Source organism: Scyliorhinus canicula, chromosome 16, assembly GCF_902713615.1.
Source record: "Scyliorhinus canicula chromosome 16, sScyCan1.1, whole genome shotgun sequence".
Taxonomy (NCBI): Eukaryota; Metazoa; Chordata; class Chondrichthyes; order Carcharhiniformes; family Scyliorhinidae; genus Scyliorhinus; species Scyliorhinus canicula.
Genome location: NC_052161.1, coordinates 12,901,992 through 12,924,814, shown reverse-complemented (window position 1 = coordinate 12,924,814; position 22,823 = coordinate 12,901,992). Strand labels below are relative to the sequence as shown.

At 51.1% G+C, this 22,823-nt stretch overlaps 1 protein-coding gene across 4 annotated transcripts in view; it reads right to left on the bottom strand.

Moving 5' to 3' along the window:
• sema4gb (sema domain, immunoglobulin domain (Ig), transmembrane domain (TM) and short cytoplasmic domain, (semaphorin) 4Gb) overlaps nucleotides 1-22,823 on the bottom strand; it is a 199,543-nt gene that overhangs the window by 44,399 nt on the left and 132,321 nt on the right. For all 4 annotated transcript variants that reach the window (XR_005463770.1, XR_005463769.1, XR_005463771.1 and 1 more), the window contains 3 exons: nucleotides 20,851-21,026; nucleotides 3,218-3,362; nucleotides 915-1,137 (listed from right to left, as the gene is read on the bottom strand). Coding sequence is in view for 1 of the 4 variants with exons in the window: in XM_038822318.1 (XP_038678246.1) it covers nucleotides 915-1,137; nucleotides 3,218-3,362; nucleotides 20,851-21,026 (544 nt within the window). In the remaining 3 variants the exon portion in view is untranslated. The remainder of the gene's footprint in view (nucleotides 1-914; nucleotides 1,138-3,217; nucleotides 3,363-20,850; nucleotides 21,027-22,823) is intronic.

Below are 22,823 nucleotides of genomic sequence, written 5' to 3'. Positions count from 1 at the left end.
CGGCACAGAGGTGGTTTAAACCACGTCGGCGGGATTGGCCTGTCAGCGGCGGGACTTCGGCCCACCGCGGGCCGGAGAATCGCCACGGGGGGGGCACGCCGATCGGTGCGGGAGGCACGCCGATCGGCGCGGGGGGCACGCCAATCGGCGGGCGTGATTCTCGCTCGGAGAATTCTGCCCACGGCTGGGGCAGGATTTACGCCGGCCCCGGGCGATTCCCCGACCCTGCGGGGGGGTCGGAGAATTCGGCGCAGGGTGTTTAGCAGAACAGCCGCACCACTCCGGGCAAAAGTGAAAATGACCCTCTCACCTTTAAGAAAAATTGATTTTGTCCAGCAGGTTCAGAAAGGCCAAATGTGACAAATAACACATCATTACTCTCACAGGTGCTCCCCAAAGTCTCACTTTGAAGTGCAGTCACTATTGTTGGACCAGCCTTTTTGGAGAGTGAGCCAGGGTTCCACAAACAAGTTTAAGTCAAATTGGATCTTGGGTGTGATTTAACGTGCAAAGAACAGTCCAGTTTTGGGCGCATATAGCGAGGTCTTTCTCAGTGCCAGGGTGGGACTAAAAGGGTGCCCGGGTGGCACTGCCATGATGCAAGGTGCCTGAGTCACAATGGGAATGGCAGAGTACCACCCTGCCCAGGCCAGCTGGCAGCCTCCGATGGCCTGAGAGACTGCCCCCAAGCCTACTGGCGACAATGAAACTATTGTCGATCATCTGGTTCACTAACGTCCTTTAGGGAAGGAAATCCTTACCTGGTGTGAACATAGCAATATGATTGATTCTTAAATGCCCCTTCAAGGGCAATTAAGGATAAATGTTAGTCCAGCTGGCGATGCCCATATCCCGTTAAAACACTAAAGGAAACTACACTGTGAAAGAAAGATATTTCGTTCTACAGCACCTACCTGTGCCAATGAACATCACATCATACTGTTTATCGTCCAAAGCTGTGACTGTGTCGACTACAATCTTTGTGTACTTCACATTTTTCTTCATAAAAACCGGATGTCCTCCCATGGGCTTGACTTCTTCGTCCATCAGCGGGTGTTTCTTCACAAAGTCGAGAACGGTGTCTGGCAGGTCATGTGATGTCTCAATGCCCTTGCTCCTGAATTTGTCTGTAATGCACTGTCAACCGGAGAGAGCACAGCAAAAACAATCAACAAGATGCATTCATCTTCAACAAAGCCAAATGCCTGAAGGTGCAGGAGGAGTATTATCCGTCAAGACTGTTATGGGCCAGGGTTTAGAGAACCCCAAAGTGTATCATGGAGTTCACCTGACCCACAACATTTACTAGATTGTGGTACGGGGAGCACACGGCCCACTCTACAGGCGTGGTACAGCTTTATTTTTTAAAGCAAAACAATGTTTATTCTATGAACTCAAGTTAACCTTTTTGAAACATACAGTGAACATCTTAACAACCATTAATTCAAATACAACCCCCAAAGACTACAACACTAAGTAATCCGGAAGCTGTCCTTTTAACATCCAGAAGACTTTTTAAAAAAAACTTTAAACAGAAGCACATTAGGTTTACATTCACTACTGAGAACATTTATAATTCTGAATTCACCAAATGATCAAGAGATAGTGTTTTGATGGCAGAGAGAACAGCAGTACACCTGCTTGGTCTGGCTTCAGCTCCAACACTGAAAACGAACTAAAACACACCCTGCAGCAAAAAGCCTAAAACGAAAGTAAAAACTGACAGACAGCCCAGCTCCGCCCAGACTCTGACATCACCGCAGTAGTAAACACCCATTCCTTAAAGGTACTCTCACTACAGCTATGTATATACACACCCATTTATAAACACCCATTTCTTAAAGGTACTCTCACATGACAAGACTCTGACACCGAGGAGACACTAGGGAAGATGATCAGAAGCTTGGTCAAGGGACACTTGGCTGAATAATGGGTGGAGGACTCCATGCTGGGCTGTGGTTCCAGAGGTGGGCTAGCAACAGCCTGACATAGTCATACTCACGGAATAGAGCAGCTTTCAGAGCCGAGGGAATCCTTTTGAAGTAAAGGCATTGTTGCTAAGTAGGAAACACAGCAGCTAATTTGTGGAAAACCAAACTCCCATGCACAGTAATGAGATAATGGCCAAGTAATCTGCTTCAGTGGTGTTGGTTGAATTTTAGCCGGAACACGTCAGAGTTCTCTCCTGTTCTACTGCATAATAGGACGCTTTCCAATGGAGGGGGCACATTCAATCTTGGTTTCATGCCTCATTCAGAGGATGGTACCTTTGACAATACAGCCCTCCCTCAGTACTGCACTGCAGTGTCAGCCTCGAATTTGTGCTCAAAACTCTGGAGGGTGCCTTGAACCCTCAACCTTCTGAATCAGAATCAAGTGTTCTCCCGCAGCTGTTATTTGTCCTTCAGTTGACACAACGGTCCGGGGGGTTTTCTTTTGGTCAGTCACGGTTCAGTTGCTATCACTCTCTCCTCCCAGTGCTACTTCCTCCATTACAATGACCACACTTTCAAATATACCCCCTTGGCTATGAAGGGCGACCTGTGGTGGTGAAAGGCGCCACGTAAATGGAAGCCTTTTTTGTTTCTTCATATCCCAATAGTGATTTGGTATGTATGTTAAAGGCCCGCACGTTGGCAGGATATCTCATACTCGGGGGGGGGGGGGGGAGAGGTAGAGTGAAGGGTGACCCTCGGCTGAGACCTGACCATATCGAGGTGGGAGTGGCCGCCAAGCGATCAGGAGCCAGACGCTTTTCCCATGTCCTCCTCTCTAACCCAGGAAGGGTATTGCTGCTTGGAGCCCTTAACTCATACTGAGATTAGCATGGACGTGAGATGAAGCCGGACACATTTCTAGTCTGTAGTCACGGGATAAATTTGCTTTGTGCAATGGAGCAAAACAGCTACAAATGAGTTGGCAACCAACATAAAGTTGTGTTCACTTCCCTGCACAGGAAGATGCAACTCATAAAATCCAACCTCAGCGATATATACACAAAATATGATAAAGATGTAGGCGGACTCTACGAGGAACCATGATGTAGAGATTGGAACAGAAGGCGAGATGCTTTTGATTGATGTAAACCTCCATTTTCAACCTAAATCCGTTGTTCTACATGAGCTTTAGGGCACAAATATCCCCCCCCCCGCCCCCCCCCCCCCCGCCCCCCGCCCCACCCCAGAAATGTGGCATCTTCAATGCTGAAGAGTCTTACCGATCCTGGCCGAGGTTCTGGAACCTTCCCCATATACGCGGACCACCACCGTGCTGATTCCTGGTCTTCCTTATACCGCCCTTCAAATGTCTTCCGAATGTCAGCAAGGGAGTAGCGGCAGACAGCGGACGTTTGAACATTTTGCCTTCATTATTAACAAGAAGAGTGAACAGACATGAGTAAAATACGAGAAAGACAGTCACCTCACGTCCCACCGTTGGGTATTCACTGTGATATTCGTCTGAAATAACTCTCTTATTGCTGATAGAAATCTGTAAGACCCGGCGACCTTGCCAATCAGCAGCTCTTCTTGCGAACCTCACACTTTCCTCCTTAACCCGGTCCAGTCTGCAATCTCACGAGAAATCTGGGACGTTATTCTCCGGCCATTGGGATTCTCTTTTCCCGCCTGCTGCGCACTCCCCTCCCCTCCCCCTGCCGGTGCGTTCCCCGGCGGCGCGGGGTGGATTCAATGGGAAATCCCATATTGGCAAACGGCGGGAAGAGAGAATCCCACCGGCAGCAAACGACGGGGTGCCGGGAATCACGCGGCTGGGGGGGGGGCCGGAAAATCCGGCCCGTTTCTTTATTTTCTCAGGATTTATCCAAGTGCTGCCGACTCCCAGAATTGTCCTCGTGTTCCCCAGGAATTGATTCATGCCCAGGACACTGCTGCGAGCAAAATCAAAAGTAAAATCATGGGGGGGGGGGGGGCGTTAAACAAAACTATTATCCTTACCTTCTTCTTTGGACATTTCAGTTGTAAAGATATTGGTGAGACGGGCAGAGGGGAGAAGGTTCTTTCGCTGATGCTCAAGGCTAATCCAACTGGGTAACAAGGAATCATTTCCCTTTCCAATTGGCCAGGGGAAGGCAGTGCGCCTCGGGCGATGATGGCAGTGTGGGGATGGGGCCAGTTTGTGGTGGGAGGTCACGGGATGAATGCACCCCATCAGCGTTGGCCACCCAATGGTTAAAATAGTGCTGAGGGGAATGTCAGCTGACTGTGGTGTGAGTTTGTACACTAATGGTGCACAGTGTTAATTTGGCGTGTATATAGTGTCAATTTCTGCCTGCTATTCTTTACACAACCAACAAAGCTAAAGGGCGCAGGACGTTCAATGAACTCAGCAGATGAAGAGGTTGTGAACGGGCAGCTCAACATAACATCAAAGGACAGGATTTTTGTTTGCCGTGATCAACTTTTCTTTTATTCTTTCATGAGACGTGTGCATCGCTGGCTGCGGCAGCATTTATTGCCTGATTGCCCTTTTGAGGGGCCATTTACGAATCAACCATATTGCTGCGGATTTGGAATCACACATAGGCCAGATCAGGTAAGGATGGCAGATTTCCTGCCCCGATAGGGCATGTGGAGTTTTACAACAATTGACAACGGTTTCATGGTCATCGTTAATTCCGGATCTTCTAATTCAATTCAAATTTCACCATCTGCCGTTGTGGTATTCAAACCCGGATCTCCAAAGCATCAACCGGCATCTTTGGATTACTAGTCCAGTGACAATGCCATTGAGCCCCTGCCTTCCCTGAAGTCCAATTAAGGACAGTAGAGTCGAGAGGGGGTGGAAAAGGAGAAAAATCTGTACAAACTGTACAGTAGATTGTTGTGAAATATGTTTCCCGGGTGTTTACTTACTGTAACCTGCTTTGATACAAGTTTGTAATAAAATGCATTTTTTTTAAAAAAACTTTTATAATTACGTTTGTGATTCTAAGCACTTTTTAAAAAAAAGTTTTTTTTAAATCGGTCCTTCAGCACTTAAAAGCGGAATTGCCAGTAAATTGCAGACCGCCGTTACATCGTACCTTACTCAGAATAAAATAGCAGGTGCTTTGTTGGAGCATCATCAAGCAAAACTGCCGGTTGAACTGATGTCGTCCAGTTTTACACTCATGCCTGAAGCAAAACGACCCCGAGTGAATCTGTCCAATGAGTATTCAAACAAAGCAGCAACATACTGAGTTGGGTCCATGTGCTGCTGTGAGGGACCTAACTTCATACAGATTGTGGAGCCATCATTCGAGCAGGAATGCTCCTGTGTGGTGACTGCACCCCTCCCCCCACTTGCCCACCCTTCTCCCCCCAACCCCCTGCTAGAAACGAGTCAGCCTGCGGGCAATGGTGAAGACCAGAAAGAGGCCCAGCTGTGAGGCCCCCCAGGGTCAAACTGCTTGACAATTTACACGTCACTCGTCTGAGGTGGGGTAACGAACGTTTGGGGGTCAGTTGAGTCTCACCCCAGTAAGGAGTGACATTGGAGAATGACGCTGCAGCGTCTGGTGAATAAGGAGCTGCAGAGCATCTGAGGCGGAAGAACTTTGAGCGTTAAGAGTTTAGAAACTCTTACCGACAGCCCAGTGAGGCGGCCCCGCGCCTCACAAGGTTGTATCATCCCTAAAATGACTCGGCCCTCTGCCATGTGTGAGGACTGCCCCATTCTGGGTGTTTAATCACACTCATACCGGTGACAAACACCAAGTCAGCAATCCACAATAGCTCTCCCAAAGCAGGCGTGACCAATCTAACAGAGAAACAATGCATGCGATTCAGGTACGCGTAATCAATCTCTGAGATACTGAAGCTTCTCATTCTCTAAACTGCCCCGGTGAAATTCAATTCTCCTTTCCAACGGAGTTAATTGCGGAATATTTGCACTCGCCTTTCAACCCGCCGCTTTCATTATTATCCTATTCTTATGACAGGAACGGGACTCGTGGGAAAATAAAGGTTGCTGAGAAATGAAGTGGCATTAGTGCTCAAGTGTATAAAATGTTCCAAAAATTAACATTCTCCAGAAGTAAGCAGAGTTGCTCTTATTTGATTTGTTTATGAGATGTGGGCATCACTGGAAAGCAGTATTTATTCTCTAAGTTGCACTTGTACGCAGCTGTGAAGCAAGACGCCCGCTCAAAGATGAGGACTGCACACCCTCAGTAAAAAAAAAGATACTATTCACTGAATTCAACCGGCTGCGCACAACATTGGGGTGGATTTTAAATATATATATTATTTCCTGGGATGTGTGTGTGTCTGGCAAGGCCAGCATTTATTGTCCATCCCTAATTGGCCTTAGGCTGAGTGGCTTGCTGGGCCATTCCAGAGGGCAGTTAAGTGTCCGTCACATTGCTGTGGGCGTGGAGTCACGTGGAGGCCAGACCAGGTGAGGAGAACAAAGAACAAAGAAAAGTACAGCACAGGAACAGGCCCTTCAGCCCTCCAAGCCCGTGCCGACCATGCTGCCCGCCGAAACTAAAATCTTCTAAACTTCCGTATCCCTCTATTCCCATCTTACTCATGTATTTGTCAAGATGCCCCTTAAACGTCATTATCGTCCCTGCTTCCACCACCTCCTCCGGCAGCGAGTTCCAGGCACCCACTACCCTCTGTGTAAAAATCGTGCCTCGTACATTTCCTCTAAACCTTGCCCCTCGCACCTTAAACCTATGCCCCCTAGTAATTGACCCCTCTACCTTGGGAACTCTGACTATCCACTCTGTCTATGCCCCTCATAATTTTGTAGACCTCTATCAGGTCGCCCCTCAACCTCCATCGTTCCAGTGAGAACAAACCGAGTTTATTCAACCGCTCCTCATAGCCAATGCCCTCCATTCCAGGCAACATCCTGGTAAATCTCTTCTGCACCCTCTCTAAAGCCTCCATATCCTTCTGGTAGTGTGGCGACCAGAATTGAACACTATACTCCAAGTGTGGCCTAACTAAGGTTCTATACAGCTGCAACATGACTGGCCAATTTTTATACTCAATGCAAAGGAGGGCAGATTTCCCTCCCTGAAGGAGGTTCGTCAGCCTGGTGGGATTTTGCAACAATCGATGGCTAGGTGTCATAGACACCGTTACTCAGACCAGCTTTATAATTCCAGATTCATTCACTGAATTTGAATTCCATCAACTGCCGTAGTATTTGAACCCATGACCCAGAACGTTGGCCTGGCCACTGGACTAGTAGTCCAGCAACATTACCACAACACTAAGATCTCCCCACGGGATGTTGTGGGCAAGGGAAGACTCCATCCAAATTCTCTTCACTGAGTGAATAAGCGTCAACCACATGACTGGGCCTTCAGTCACATATTTTCTTGCCTCACGGCATTACTGAATCAGATGGAGTTTTATGACAATCCAATAGTTTCATGCCCGTCATTACTGATGGCTTTTTCATTCCACACGCATTTATTAGCTGCCTTTACATTCGCCCCTGGTGGGATTTGAACTCATGTCTCGAGGTCATCAGATTCGGTCTCTGAATTGCGAGTGTAGTAAAATAACCGTAATGCTCTCATTCTCTTAGCAATGGGATTCAATCGAAGGAGAACACCCGCTATCTCACAATGAGACGTAGAGAACATCGCAGGTATGATTGGAACCATCCAGTCAAATTTCTATTGTGAGTCACTGTTTCCATGGGGACAGACTGTGCTAGGTGACAAAGCATTTTGTTTTGTGTGTTTTGAAGAACCTGTCGTCTGTTCGGAGAGAGAGAGAGGGGTTGGTACTGGAGGGCCAGGGTACCTTGTTGTTGCAGTCACTGAATCCCACAGGCCGGTGTACGGTACCGAGGAGGTGCTGCACTGTTGGTTTAAGGGGGCGCGATGTGCCCGAATGGGAACATGGTCACATAACAAGCGCATTTAGCCAGGTGTTTCCCGGCACTCAGCACGCCGAGAAACCCCACCCAATCGAACGGGACTCGGTTCCCATTGGGGTGGATTCGGGGCCTGAGCGGGGAACTCCCCCGGTGGGGCCGCACTTAATCCCGTTTTCTGCTCGGAGGAGTTCCTCAGTGCCCTCGGGGGGGGGGGGGGGGGGGGGGGGGAATCAACTTGGCACTGCCAGCTGGCACCCAAGCAGTGCCCCTGCCAGCCTGGAAATGCCACCTGGGTACCTTGGCAATGATAGGTTGGCAGAGCCAGGGTGCCAGACTGGCAGTGCCAGGATGCTAGGGTGGCACCAGAAGTGCCAGGATGCCACCCACCCAGGGAGAAAGCACCGGGTGGCATCTCCTATCCTGGGCAAGCCCTGTAAATGCCATTCCTTCTGGTATAGAGAACAGCACTCGCCAGAAGTCTCCAAGACAGAGGGGTTAGAACCCAACGCCTTGGGTAGATCGTAGGAGCGCATATCAGAATGAGACAGATTTGCGAAAAAGTGATCTGCCCGCAACGGGCGGGATTCACATCGCGTTAGATCTCACGAGCCATGGCGAGCCGGGTAGACCCGGAAGAGAGATCCCCTGACATCTACCGGCTGCGGCACGCTGCCATTCGGACGTATTGCGGCCGGTAGATCGCACCCAAGATCTCTCGGATGGGATGTTAAACTGAGGTCAGCTCTCTCGGGTCGACATAAAAGATCCCACAGCCGCTATTTCGAAGATGTGCAGGGGAGCCCTCTCCAACGTCCTGGACAATATCCATCCCTTAACCAACATTGATGCATGGGATGCGGGCCTTGTTGGCAAGGCCAGCATGTATTGCCCATCCCTAATTAACCTCGAGAAGGTGGTGGTGAGCTGCCTCCTCAAAGCACTGCAGCCCGTGTGGTGTAGGTACACCCACAGTGCTGGTAGGGAAGGAATTCCAAGATATTGGCCCAGTGACAGTGAAGGAACAGCGAAACATTTCCAAGCGAGGAATGGAGAGTGACTTGCAGAGGAACATGGTGGGGTTCCCCTGTGTCTACTGCTCTGGTCTTGCTAGGTGGTAGAGTTGGGATTTGGATGGTGCAGTCTGGGAGTTTGCTGTGTGCAAATTGGTTGCTATGTTTCCTACGTTACAACAATGATTGCACTTCAAATGTCATTAATTGTAGTCACTGTTTAAATATCCTGAGGTCAGGATAGGCGCTATACAAACTCAAGTCTAATATATCTCAAATCAAAATGGTGCTGGCTTTCCTATGCAAGTTTGTAAAGTGGATTAGTTGACCTGAATATTCTGCTGGATTTAGTTACACAAAATAGAGAAATGTAAGCTCAATTTTCATCCTACCTGCCTGTTGGGAACAGGACAGGTCAGGATCAGCTACTCGTTTCCCACCTCTGTTCATGAAAGGAGCTATGAATACCTAAGTCTTCCTTTTCTGCACCAAGGTTACAATAGAATCATAGAAAAGTTACGGTGCAGAAAGAGGCCATTCAGCCCATCATTTACCAAGATTACAATGAAGTTTAATTTTGTTCCAATTGGCTTCACTTCAATTATCAACAAAGTGTGCATCTCACGCGGCATGTCGCACCGCGGGGCGAGTGTGAAGATTTTGGATGAGGTGCAGATGAGATTTTATGCGAATGGTTCCAGGAAAATCCAGTGACCTGGGCGGGTCAGGGAAGAGAGAAGATTGGGTGAAGGTTTGTTCGAGGTTTTCAAAAACCACGGGCCTTCTGGACGGAATAGATAAGAGAGAAACTGTTCCCACTGGGCGAAGGGTGAGGACCAGAGGCCACCGGTTTTAAGGTGACTGGCAAAATAAGCCAACGTTCCATGGGTTAAAACCTAGAATACAATGCACCAGTGGAGGCAGATTCAATTGTGGATTTCAAAAAGGACAATATAAAATAAGGGGTAAAATTCATTAAGGAGTGCAGGAGCATAGGGACCTGGGTGTATATGTGCATCGATATTTAAGGTGACAGGACAGGTAGAGAGAGCAGTTAATAAAGCAGACAGTATTCTGGGATTTATTAATAGGAGCATAGAACTTATATAAGACACTAGTATACACTCAGCTGGAGTATGGTGTACTGGGCGCCACCTATAGGAAGGATACAAACGCATTGGAGCGAGTGCAGAAGAGGTTTACAAGAATGGTTCCAGAGATGAGAAACTTCATTTATGAGGATAGATTGGGAAGTTGGGACTGTTCTTCTTGGAGAGGAGAAGGCGAAGAGGAGATCTGATAGAGATGTTCAAAATCATGAGGAGGTGGACAGAGTAGATAGGGAGATACTGTTCCTGCTCGTGAAAGGATCAAGGAGCAGAGGGCACAGATTTAAAATGATATGCAAATGTGATGTGAGAACACTTTGTTTTCACACAGCGAGTGAACATAGAACATAGAATAGTACAGCACAGAACAGGCCCTTCGGCCCTCGATGTTGTGCCGAGCAATGATCACCCTACTTAAACCCACGTAACCCGTATACCCGTAACCCAACAATCCCCCCATTAACCTTACACTACGGGCAATTTAGCATGGCCAATCCACCTAACCCGCACATCTTTGGACTGTGGGAGGAAACCGGAGCACCCGGAGGAAACCCACACACACACGGGGAGGACGTGCAGACTCCACACAGACAGTGACCCAGCCGGGAATCGAACCTGGGACCCTGGAGCTGTGAAGCATTGATGCTAACCACCATGCTACCGTGAGGTTGGGGTCTGGAACGCACTGTCTGCTAGTGTGGTGGAGGCAGGTTCAATCGAGGCCATCCAGAGGGCATAAGATGATTATTTGAATAGAAACCAATGTGCAGGCTAACAGGGAAGAGGCAGGGGAATGGCACAAAGTCACGATGCTCATTTTGGGGGCTGACACAATGGGCCAAATGGCCTCCTTTTGCGCTGTAATAATTCTGTGAATTGGATAAGCACCTGAAGGGCAAACAATGTGCAGGACCAGAGGGAAAGGGTGGACAATGTGGGGCTAGATAAATCCAAAGAGCTGCCATGGGCTTGATGGGTTGAATGGTCTCCTTCTGCGTTCGAACCATTCCATGATTTTTTTTTTTATAAATTTAGATTAGCCAATTATTTTTTTCCAATTAAGGGGCAGTTCAGTGTGGCCAATCCACCTACCCTCCACATCTTTGGGTCGTGGGGGCGAAACCCACGCAAACACGAGGAGAATGTGCAAACTCCACACGGACAGTGACCCAGAGCCGGGATCGAACCTGGGACCTCAGCACCGTGAGGCGGTTGTGCTAACCACTAGGCCACCGTGCTGCCCTCCATTCCATGATTTTGAGTAGATTGAGTTATCCCTTTGGGCCGCCATCATATGCCTGACTAACCTGATTTGAGTTCATATTACAGATAACTGCAGAGCTTCACCCAGCAGACTTTATCTTGCTCCCTCCGGTTAAAAGGCAGTCAGAAAACATAATGGAGACATGATTATTTGCTGCCACATTGAGTGCCATAGAAAGTACAGTCACTAACCGAGTCTCGTCAATGTACTCCGCTTGCAGATTGAGTTTAACAAGCACTGACAAGGGTTTATCCTCGTACATTTGCAAATCCACACACTGCAGCACAGACAATTGACAGACTGCCAAAAAGGGAGGAAGGAAGCCGTGCGGGCGGCCAAGGGGGAGGCAGGCAGGCAGGGGAGAGGAAGGCAGGCAGGGGGAGAGGAAGGCGTGCGGGCGGCCGAGGGGGAGGTAGGCAGGCAGGGGAGAGGAAGGCAGGCGGGGAGGGAGAGGAAGGCAGGCAGGGGGAGAGGAAGGCAGACGGGGAGGGGGAGGAAGGCAGGCAGGGGAGAGGAAGGCGTGCGGGCGGCCGAGGGGTAGGAAGGCAGGCAGGGGAGAGGAAGGCAGGCGGGGAGGGGGGAGGAAGGCAGGCAGGGGAGAGGAAGGCAAGCGGGGGGAGAGGAAGGCAGGCAGGGGGAGAGGAAGGCAGACGGGGAGGGGGAGGAAGGCAGGCAGGGGAGAGGAAGGCAGGCAGGGGAGAGGAAAGCAAGTGGGGGGGGGAAGGCAGGCAGGGGAGAGGAAGGCAGGCAGGGGAGAGGAAGGCGTGCGGGCGGCCGAGAGGGAGGCAGGGAGGGAGAAAGGAAAGCAGGCAGGGGAGAGGCAGGCAGGCAGGGGAGAGGAAGGCGTGCGGGCGGCCGAGAGGGAGGCAGGCAGGCAGGCAGGGGAGAGGCAGGCAGGCAGGGGAGAGGAAGGCGTGCGGGCGGCCGAGGGGGAGGCAGGCAGGGAGAAAGGAAAGCAGGCAGGGGGAGAGGAAGGCAGGCAGGAAGGAAAGCATGCTATGAGGGAGGAAAGCAGGCAGACAGGGAGGAAGGAAAGCAGGAAAGGGGAGGAAGGAAGGCAGGCAGGGAGGGAGGGAGGCAGACAGGGAGAGAGGCAGGCAGGGAGGGAGGCAGGCAGGCCTGGAGGAAGGCGGTTAGGCACAGATGAAAACAGGCAGACAGGGAGGAAGGAAAGCAGGTAAGGGGAGGAAGGAAGGCAGGCAAGGAGAGAAGGCAGGCAGGGAGGGAGGGAGGGAGGCAGGGAGGGAGGGAGGGAGGCAGGGAGGGAGGGAGGCAGGCAGGGAGGGGAGCAGGCAGGCATGGAGGAAGGCGGTTAGGCACAGAGGAAAGCAGGCAGGCAGGAAAGAAGGGAGGGAGGCAGGGAGGGAGGAAGGCTGGCAGGCAGGGAAGAAGGAAGGGAGGGAGGGAGGGAGGCAGGCAGGCAGGGAAGAAGGAAGGGAGGGAGGCAGGGATGGGGGAGGCAGGGAGGGGGGAGGCAGGGAGGGGGTCAGGCAGGCAGGGAGGGGGGCAGGCAGGGAGGGAGGGGGGCAGGGAGAGGGGCAGGCAGGGAGGGGGGCAGGCCGGGAGGGAGGGGGGCAGGGAGAGGGGCAGGCAGGGAGGGAGGCAGGGAGGGAGGGAGGCAGGGGGAGAGGAAGGCTGGCAGGCAGGGAGAGGGGCAGGCAGGGAGAGGGGCAGGCAGGGAGAGGGGCAGGCAGGGAGAGGGACAGGCAGGGAGGGGGGCAGGCAGGGAGGGAGGGCGGGGCAGGGAGGGAGGGGGGCAGGGAGGGAGGGGGGCAGGGAGGGAGGGGGGCAGGGAGAGGGGCAGGCAGGGAGGGGGGCAGACAGGGAGGGGGGCAGACAGGGAGGGAGGGGGGCAGGCAGGGAGGGAGGGGGGCAGGCAGGGAGAGGGGCAGGCAGGGAGGGTGGCAGGCAGGGAGGGAGGGGGGCAGGCAGGCAGGGAGGGGGGCAGGCAGGGAGGGAGGGGGGCAGGGAGAGGGGCAGGCAGGGAGGGGGGCAGGCAGGGAGGGGGGCAGGCAGGGAGGGGGGCAGGCGGGGGGGGGCAGGCAGGGAGGAAAGAAGGCAGGCAGGGAGGGGGGCAGGCAGGGAGAGGGGCAGGCAGGGAGGGGGGCAGGCAGGGAGGGGGGCAGGCAGGGAGGGGGGCAGGCAGGGAGGAAAGAAGGCAGGCAGGGAGAGGGGCAGGCAGGGAGGGGGGCAGGCAGGGAGGGGGGCAGGCAGGGAGGGGGGCAGGCAGGGAGGGGGGCAGGCAGGCAGGGAGAGGGGCAGGCAGGGAGGGGGGCAGGGAGAGGGGCAGGCAGGGAGGGGGGCAGGGAGAGGGGCAGGCAGGGAGGGGGGCAGGCAGGGAGGAAAGAAGGCAGGCATGGAGGGAGGAAGGCAGGCAGGGAGAGGGGCAGGCAGGGAGGGGGGCAGGCAGGGAGGGGAGAGGCAGGGAGGAAAGAAGACAGGCAGGGAGGGGGGCAGGCAGGGAGGGGGGCAGGCAGGGAGGCAGGCAGGCAGGCAGGAAGAAGGCAGGCAGGCAGGGAGGGAGGAAGGCAGGCAGGCAGGGAGGGAGAGGGGCAGGCAGGGAGGGAGGCAGGGAGGGAGGAAAGAAGGCAGGCAGGGAGGGGGGCAGGCAGGGAGGGGGGCAGGCAGGCAGGAAGAAGGCAGGCAGGGAGGGGGGCAGGCAGGGAGGGGGGCAGGCAGGGAGGAGGGGGGGCAGCGAGGGAGGGGGGCAGGGAGAGGGGCAGGCAGGGAGGGGGGCAGGCAGGGAGGGAGGGGGCAGGCAGGCAGGGAGAGGGGCAGGCAGGGAGGGGAGCAGGCAGGGAGGGGGGCAGAGGCAGGGAGGAGGGGGCAGAGGCAGGGAGGGGGGCAGGGAGGGCAGGCAGGGAGGGGGCAGGCAGGAGGGAGGGGGCAGGCAGGGAGGGAGGGGGCAGGCAGGGAGGGAGGGGGCAGGCAGGCGGGGAGAGGGGCAGGCAGGGAGGGAGGGAGGCAGGCAGGGAGGAAGGAAGGAAATCTGACAGGTGGGCGTGCAGAGCTGGAAAGGCAGGACAGACAGACAGACTGGGCAGATGGACAGACAGGCAGCAATGCATAAATTTATACAGCAAAAGCTGTGACTGTTGTAAATCGGAAATGAAAACACAAAATTCTGGAAACATTTTCTAGATTGATGCATCGCCATTTATAATCTCTGGCTATTCCAAACGGCTTTGAAGCCAGTGCTAATCACTCGTCAGTGTTGTAACGTAGGAAACATGGCAGGCAATTCATGCACAGCAAGCTCCCACAAAGAATAATGTAATAGTGAACAGGTAACCTGTTTCAGTCATGTCAATATGAGGATAAATATTGGCCAAGCCACCAGAGAGAATGCCTGTGCTTTTTTTCCCAAAGAGTATCATGGGGGTCTTTGACATCCAGCTCAGCTCCTCCTAAAGACAGCACAGGAGTAGTGACCTGAGTTTTGTGCTTAAGTCTCTGGAATGGGACTTGAACCCACAGCAAACTCGGAGGCAAGAGAGCTGACCCTGGAGCTGTGGCTGTGCGTTGAAGGACCGGGAAACAATCATTTATTTCTGGGTAGCTGAGCTAAAGTGACCTCTGTGTGTAGCTTGTGACCTTTCGAAGCTGCGAAATGCAGCTCTCTATTCAGCTTGATTATCGGTGCTGAGGGCTTAATTGCTTCTTTAAATTGAAATTTATCTGTGACGATCTTGTGACGCATTTAGTGGGCCTTTTCATTCGTGTACATTGAGTCATGTGTACGCAGTTTCTCCTCTTTTCAGTTTTATGAAACAATTATTTCCTGTTGGTTATGGACTGGGGCATATATAAAAGACAATGACCGCTGTGTAAGAATGGGAGGTCATACAGGTACCGAAAAACTCGTGCTCCGTCGCTGAACAAAACAGTTCACTATTGCTTGAACAACGATGACATTCCACCGCAGATCTGCGAATGCCCACACTCTGCAGGTTATTTAATTTGTGGAAGTTGCTATGGGAAGGACCAAGGATTTGGCACAGATTGGAAGGAGCAGGAGAACGATTTAGATAAATTAAGAACCAGTCGCTGTGATGTCCAATATACCACTGCCATGGATAGACATGAGTGCATTGTTACAGTTTGGGAAAGCACTCAATCCCGATGGAACCAAACAGTAATCACAGAATCCCTACAGGGCAGAAGGAGGCCAATCGGCCCATCAAGTCTGCACCAACCCTCTGAAAGTGCTCCCCACCTCGGCCCACTCCTCGCTCCATCCCCGTAACATCACCCAAACTTTGGACACTAAGGGACAATTGAGCATGGCCAATACGCCTAACCTGCTCATCTTTGGAGTGTGGGAGGGAACCGGAGCACCCGGGGGAAACCCACGCAACATTTTGTTAAATTTTGTTTATAAATTTAGAGTAACTAATTATTTTTTTTTCCAATTAAGGGGCAATTTAGCATGGCCAATCGCCTAACCTGCACATCTTTGGGTTGTGGGGTGAAACCCACGCAGACAAGGGGAGAATGTGCAAACTCCACACGGACAGTGACCCAGGGCCGGGATTCGAACCCGGGTACTCGGCGCCGCTGTCCCAGTGCTAACCACTGCGCCACACGCCACCCCAAACCCACGCAGACATAGGGCGAATGTGCAGACTCCACAGAGACAGTCACCCGAAGCCGGAAACGAACCTGGGTCTCTGGCGCTGTGAGGCAGCAGTGCTAACCACTGTGCTGCCCTAACAATTTTACCCTCTGAGCTTTCGGCAGCGGACCAGAGGTAGCATCTGAGTCAGAAGGTTGTAAGTTTAAGCTCCCACTCCAGGGAGTAGGGCACAAATTCTAGGTTGGCACTTCCATGATGAAATCTCTCGGATGAAATGCTAAACCCTGTTTGCTCTCTCAGGTGAATGCAAAAGATCACATAGCACTCTCGGGAAGGCAAGGAGGGGAGTTCATCACAATGCTCTGATCAACATCTATCCTGTTAGTGTAACCAACATTAAAGTAACAGATTATCCGGATATTATCATGTTGCTGTTTGAGGAAACGTGTGTGCAAAATGGCTGCCGCATTCCCCTCATTACAATTGATTACTTTCAATTGAACACTGAACCATGTGATGATTTAATATTCCTCCAGCCATACTCAAATAAACTCGACCTAGACAGTATCTTCTTTCATTCTCCGAGGATGACCAATAGAGCACCACACTGCCACTGCGGTGGAGACCAGGAAAGGCTTGATATATAGTCAAATAATTTTCCACATCCATAGTTTAGTTGCTGTCAAATGTGGACCAGCTTGCACAGTCAAACACAGTTTGCTGCCACATTTCTTTTCCTAAGTGAAACACGAATCTGCCAAGTGGAAGTAAATTATTTATCAAGCCGAACACATTACCAACTCTTTTAACTTTAATGAAGTGACTGTGAAAAAATGCACAGATCGACATTTTGGGTCGCCTTGCTACTCTGTTGCTCCACTTTCAACTCCCTTGTGACCCAAGACCAATAGGTTCTGCCAGACGGTTCTGTTTACAAATGGGACCAAGTGTGGATCAGTATTGCTACAGTCACTAGATCAGGAGAGGGTGTCAAATTTATAAACCAGGCATGTTTTCCTGGATCCTGGCCTACACATCTGGCCAATCGGTTACATTAACAATGCAATTTTTCTTTTTCAATTCTTGTTAAATCTCAAAACAAGGACTGGCTAATGAAATGTTCTTTTAAATGCAATGTAGACTCATGGAATTAAGATCGCCCAAGTCTGCTGGTTGTCCAAACCCAAAGGGTGGGATTTTCTAGTCCTTCTGGTCCGTCAGAGGGTGACACCCCCTATGGTGGGTACCCAGGTGGCAGGAAGGGCGAGCCATGCAAAACGCCATGGCCTTCGGCAGGACCGGAACTTCCCACAGGCAGCCAATGGCGAGCTAACGCCGGAAAGCACACCACCCGATGTGGTCGCAGGCCAGCTGCTAGACAGCTACAAGGCTACAGCAGATAGCTGCCAGAAGTCACAAGAATGGTTAATGGAACAGCTGGGAAACGATACACTGGCAAGCTACTCAGTTGAGGATTAGGCTATGGCCTGTTTTCGGAGCAGTGCTAGTGATTCGAAACAAACCTGTTGGACTTTAACCTGGTGTTGTAAGACTTCTTGCTGTGCCCACCCCAGTCCAACGCCAGCATCTCCACATCATGTTTATGGAAGGAAGAGGAGAAACTGAATTGCTGGCGCTGAATGCCTGAAGTAAAGTGGCTCACTCAATCCTGCTAGCATCTCTCTATCTTAACCATCAGAATACCATACACAGTAAAGAGACAATGTGAACTTCAAGATCACTGGAGCTGGAAACTGCATCAGTCAGGTCATGCTTGGTATACACATGGTTTGGTGAATGCTTCTAATGGGAGTACAAATCTTTCTCTCTTTAGCTCAATGAACAGCCAATTATGAAGGTTACAACTTGCAATATTCGAAAGAATGAGGAACTGCACAATGCAGAAGGGGCACAAGGCAAGGCTGACTTGGTTTATTCCTTTCCTTTTGACTTCTCTCTGGAAAGTAGGAGAAGTTTCATGAGTGACCTTCAGGTCATCCATATATTGGGCCAAGTTTAATGTCCTCTCCACCGGCAGCGGGTTTGGTTATGTGTGTGTGTGTGGGGGGGGGGGGGGGGGGGGGGGGGGGCGTGGTTGTATTTAATCAGATCCCATTGCCTTTCTGCCTCTGCCCCGACTTAAGTCCAGATGGGATGGGTCATGGACGCCCTTCTCCATCCCCAAGTGAAACTCTCAAGGGGGCAATTAATGCCCATGTTGATTTGTGTAGAACTGTGCACATTTCCAGGGAAATTGTCACCTGCTTGCATAAACCGCCGGGGATGGAAGAATTTAACTATTAGCGGGGACAGATTTCTATACATCTGTTACCTGGATGTGTCCTGACACACTAGCTCCGAATGCGGAAGGTTAGCCCTCTCTTCAATTTCAATTAACATTATTTGAGGCCTGATTTTGTTTATAGAACATAGAACAGTACAGCACAGAACAGGCCCTTCGGCCCTCGATGTTGTGCCGAGCCATGATCACCCCACTCAAACCCACGTATCCACCCTATACCCGTAACCCAACACCTCCCCCCCCTTAACCTTACTTTTTAGGTCACTACGGGCAATTTAGCATGGCCAATCCACCTAACCTGCACATCTTTGGACTGTGGGAGGAAACCGGAGCATCCGGAGGAAACCCACGCACACACGGGGAGGATGTGCAGACTCCACACAGACAGTGACCCAGCCGGGAATCGAACCTGGGACCCTGGAGCTGTGAAGCATTTATGCTAACCACCATGCTACCGTGCTGCCCTCATTGGGGCAGATTTTAAACGTGTGTTGTCAGTGGGTGGGGGGGGGGGGGGGGGGGGGGGGTGGGGGGGGTGGGGGGGGGAGGGGGGGGGGGAGGGGGGTGGGGGGGGGTTTGAAAAGTGTACAAAAGGTCACATAGTCTGGTGTCAAAGATCACACGTTTGTCAATGTGCACACTTTATGCATGGTTGCCTTCTGAATTTTGCTCCTTCACTCACGCCTTGTATTGAAGTAGACCTGGAAAAGTGGGCAGGCTTCAAAATGACTTCACTGACCATAACGTGACTTGGGTCGCCCTGACCCTGAGGTCGTGAAAGATTTCATAGATTTTTTTTTTTTTGATCATTTCAGACCAGCGCTGAGTCGAAAACTTTCCATGTGATCAAAAACTGGATTCTTAAAAATGTGGCGTCCATTTTCATCGCAGGTCGTGCAGAAACCATAGAAACGTAGGGAGGGATCTCAAAGCCAGACTCTTGCTTCTCTCCCTATTCCCCTTTGATGCCTTTAGTGTCTAGAAATCTATCCATTTCCTTCTGGAATATATTCAGTGACCTGTCCTCCACAGCCTTCTGTGGTACACAGTTAGAAGCAAGGCTACATGTTCCTCCAAATCCACCTTCCCAAATTCCACTTGCCCCTCATCCCACAATCATTTCGATTTGGATTAATTGTCACGTGTACCGTGGTACAATGAAAAGTATTGTTCTGCGTACAGTCTAGACAGATCGTTCCATACATGAAAAAGATAGGACATACAATAGATACACAATATAAATACATAGACTTAGACAGCGGGTGAAGTGTAAGGTGTATAGTGCCAAAACAACAGAGAAGATGTGTAGAGAGATCAGTTCAGTCCATAACAGGGCCATTCAGGAGTCTGGTAACAGCGGGGAAGAAGGTGTTTATGGACCCGTTTGGGCATGTTCTCAGACTTTTGTATCTTCTGCCCGAATAAAGAGGTTGAAAGAGAGAATAACCCGGGTGGGAGGGGTTGTTGATTATGCTGCCCGCTTTCCTTAGGCAGCGGGAGGTGTAGATGGAGTCAATGGATGGGAGGCGGGTTCTTGTGATGGAAGTGGGCTGTGTTCACAACTCTCTGCAGTTTCTTACAGTCCTGGGCCGAGCAGTTGCCATACCAGGCTGTGATGCAGATAGGATGCTTGCAGCCAGATTGGATGCTTCTGAAAAGTGACGATTGGCAAGGTTTGGGCTGCTGAATCAGTGGAAGCATTTCAAATGTGAACCTGCCTCCAGCAAACCATAGAGTATGGCCAGAATTTGCTAAACTCTCAAAATAACATCCAGTTTTGCTTCCACACATTCACCCATTCCCAGTTTGTTTCCCTCCCCAGCTGAGGCTCTTAACACTGATGGGCGAGTCCCGGCCATTTTTCAGCCTAAAATAAGGGGCTGGATTCTCCGCCGTCGGGATGCTCCATTTTGCCGGCAGCCCGGGGGGGGGGGGGGGTTCCCCGATGGTGTGGGGCTGTCGACCAGCCGGCAAAATGGAGAATCCCGACAGCATGCCGAACCAGAAATCTGGCACAGCGGGACGGAGAAACCCGCCCAGGGTACAGTTTAAATTCTGATGTGATGGGAGAACGTAGATGGGATCACAATATTGGCAGCAACAATCATCCACCTGGAGCACCTACTGGGGGGCCTCTAGATTATGAGGACGGGAGCAGGGCCTTGAGAAGGACGAAAGAGGTAGAAAATGACATAAAGGCTGACATAGGTTCCCTGTAAACCCAATTTGTTGTGGAATGCATCTTAGACGCCCACATGTGATTGGATTGTTATTATTCTGGATTCACTCCAGATACCTTCACAACGGTGGGCTGGATTCCCCGCTGCACCAGCCAAGTGTTTCTCAGTGGCACGCGTTCGCTGGTGGCGAGATTCTCTATTCCCGGGAGCGGGGGGGGGGTGCACAGCCAGCGGGATAGAGAATCCCAACGGCCGGAGAATTCCGGTCGGTATCTCCTCACTCGCTCCATTTCAGTTGTGTTGGAACGTGCTAACCACTGCGCCACCACGCTGCTGCCTTATCGCCCAGAACATGAGGAAAACTCCCCCGCACTTCCTTGAAAAAGTGCAATGGGATGTTTAATGACCACCTCAGCTGCCAGATGGACCCTTGGCTCAGCAGTTTACAAAAGTCAGCACCTCTGGCAGGGCAGCACTCCCTCGGTGCCGTGCCGTTGACATGGATCAAGTGTCATTTTGCTTGTTACATTATCACCATTTCCTGAAAGCAGGATTTATACATACCATTGTGATACAAACACCCCATAGAATATGGTGTTCGGCCAATCTCCTTGCTTCAAAATATAGGTACTCTTCAAGATGTTGAAATAGAAGCCAAACTCTGGGATCGAACATACAACCCGGGTCTTTAGAAAAGATGTCCACTTCCTCTGTAGAGTTCTCATTCCTCCCTCATCGTTCTGTAGCACAAACAAATTCAATATGGGAAGATGGGAAGATATAGATGTGTATTTGCATATATTGTACTGTTACCTCCAGCCATTGCTAGGCAGACATCCACCTGGCTATCTCCAAATTTACTATGGATCCTTTGTGCTTTGAAATAAAATCAGCAATTTCATTTTTACATGTGGAAATTGAAGAATATAAAGCAAAATGCATTACATTTCAGAACACTGCAGCTTTAATCGAATCATACAATGGTTGTAGCAGTCAAGGAAGCCATTCAGCCCATCACATCCTGCAGGAACAACTCAACTCGTCCCACTCCCTGGTCATTTACCCACATCCCTGCAAATCTTCTCTCTTCAAATAATTGGCCAATTCTCTTTTGAAAGTCATGGTTGAATCTGTACCAATGATACATTCCAAATCCTAACGCTTCCCGGCGTAAGAACACTTTCCCTCACGTTGCCCCTGGCTTTCAGCCCTCCCATTGCTGGACACAGTTTTTCACTCTCTCTATTTTGGTCCGAGGAGATCTATTCATGTGACCAAAGTCTCGCATCCCTGGAACCAATCTTGTGAATCTTGTCAACACCCTCTCCAATGTCTTCACATCCTTCCTGAAATGTGGTGCCCAGCATTTGGATGCAATGCTCCAGTTGAGACTGGTCCAGTATTTTTTATTCCTCACGGGTTTTTGTACACGAAGCTTCTATTTCTACCTCCGATGCCCACTTTCGCAACTTGCCCTGCCACCTTCAACAGTTTGCCTTACAGTTGTCTCTCTGTTCCTGCACCCAATTTAGAATTATACCCATTATTTTAGATTGCTTTCCCTCATTCTACCTACCAGAATGTATCACATTGCATTTCTCTTTCTGTTCTTTTAAAATAAATTTAGAGTACCCAATTCATTTTTTCCAATTAAGGGGCACTTTAGCGTGGTCAATCCACTTCCCCTGCACGTCTTTGGGTTGTGGGGGTGAAACCCACGCAGACACGGGGAGAATGTGCAAACTCCACACGGACAGTGACCCAGGGCTGGGATCGAACCTGGGACCTCGGCGCCGTGAGGCTGCAGTGCTAACCCACTGCGCCACCGTGCTACCATGCATTTCTCTTTGTTAAAGTTTACCTGCCTCATTTCCGCCCATTCCACCAGCCTTTCTAGATCCTATTGGAATCTCTAATTATGCTCCTCACAGTTTAGAACCCTTCCTAAGTTTTGTCTAAGCTGCAGATATTGAAATTGTGCCCTGCACTGCATCCAAGTCACTGAATGCAGAATAAGAAAATAGGTTCTAAATACCAACACTTGGGGGAGTCTCCCAGGTGATCAGGGGACCCAAGGTGGATGGTATCTGGGAAGGGTGACATCCTGGCATTGATGATGCCATCCTGGCACCAGCCTGGCACTGCCCATGTGCCACTTCCAGGCTGGCAGGGGTACTGCCAGGGGTACTGCCAGGGTGCCAGGATGGCAGTGCCAAGGTGCCCAGGTGGCACTTTGCCCATGCCGGGGATCGGACCCTGGGGTTCCCTGTACATGTGAAGTAGGCACCGCAATGAAATCCCTCCTTAGCCTTCTTTATTCCATGGAAAATTACCCCAGCCAATCCAATCTCTCCTGGCAGCCACACTTTTCTAGCCCGGGCAACATTCTTGTGAACCTCTTCTGCACTCCCTCCAGAGCAATGACATCCTTCATGTAATGTGGTGATAGGACTGCGCACAATACTCCAGTTCTGGCCTCACCAGTGTTTTCTACAATTCCAACTCCTCATTGTGGTGATGGAACCCCACATGTAGGC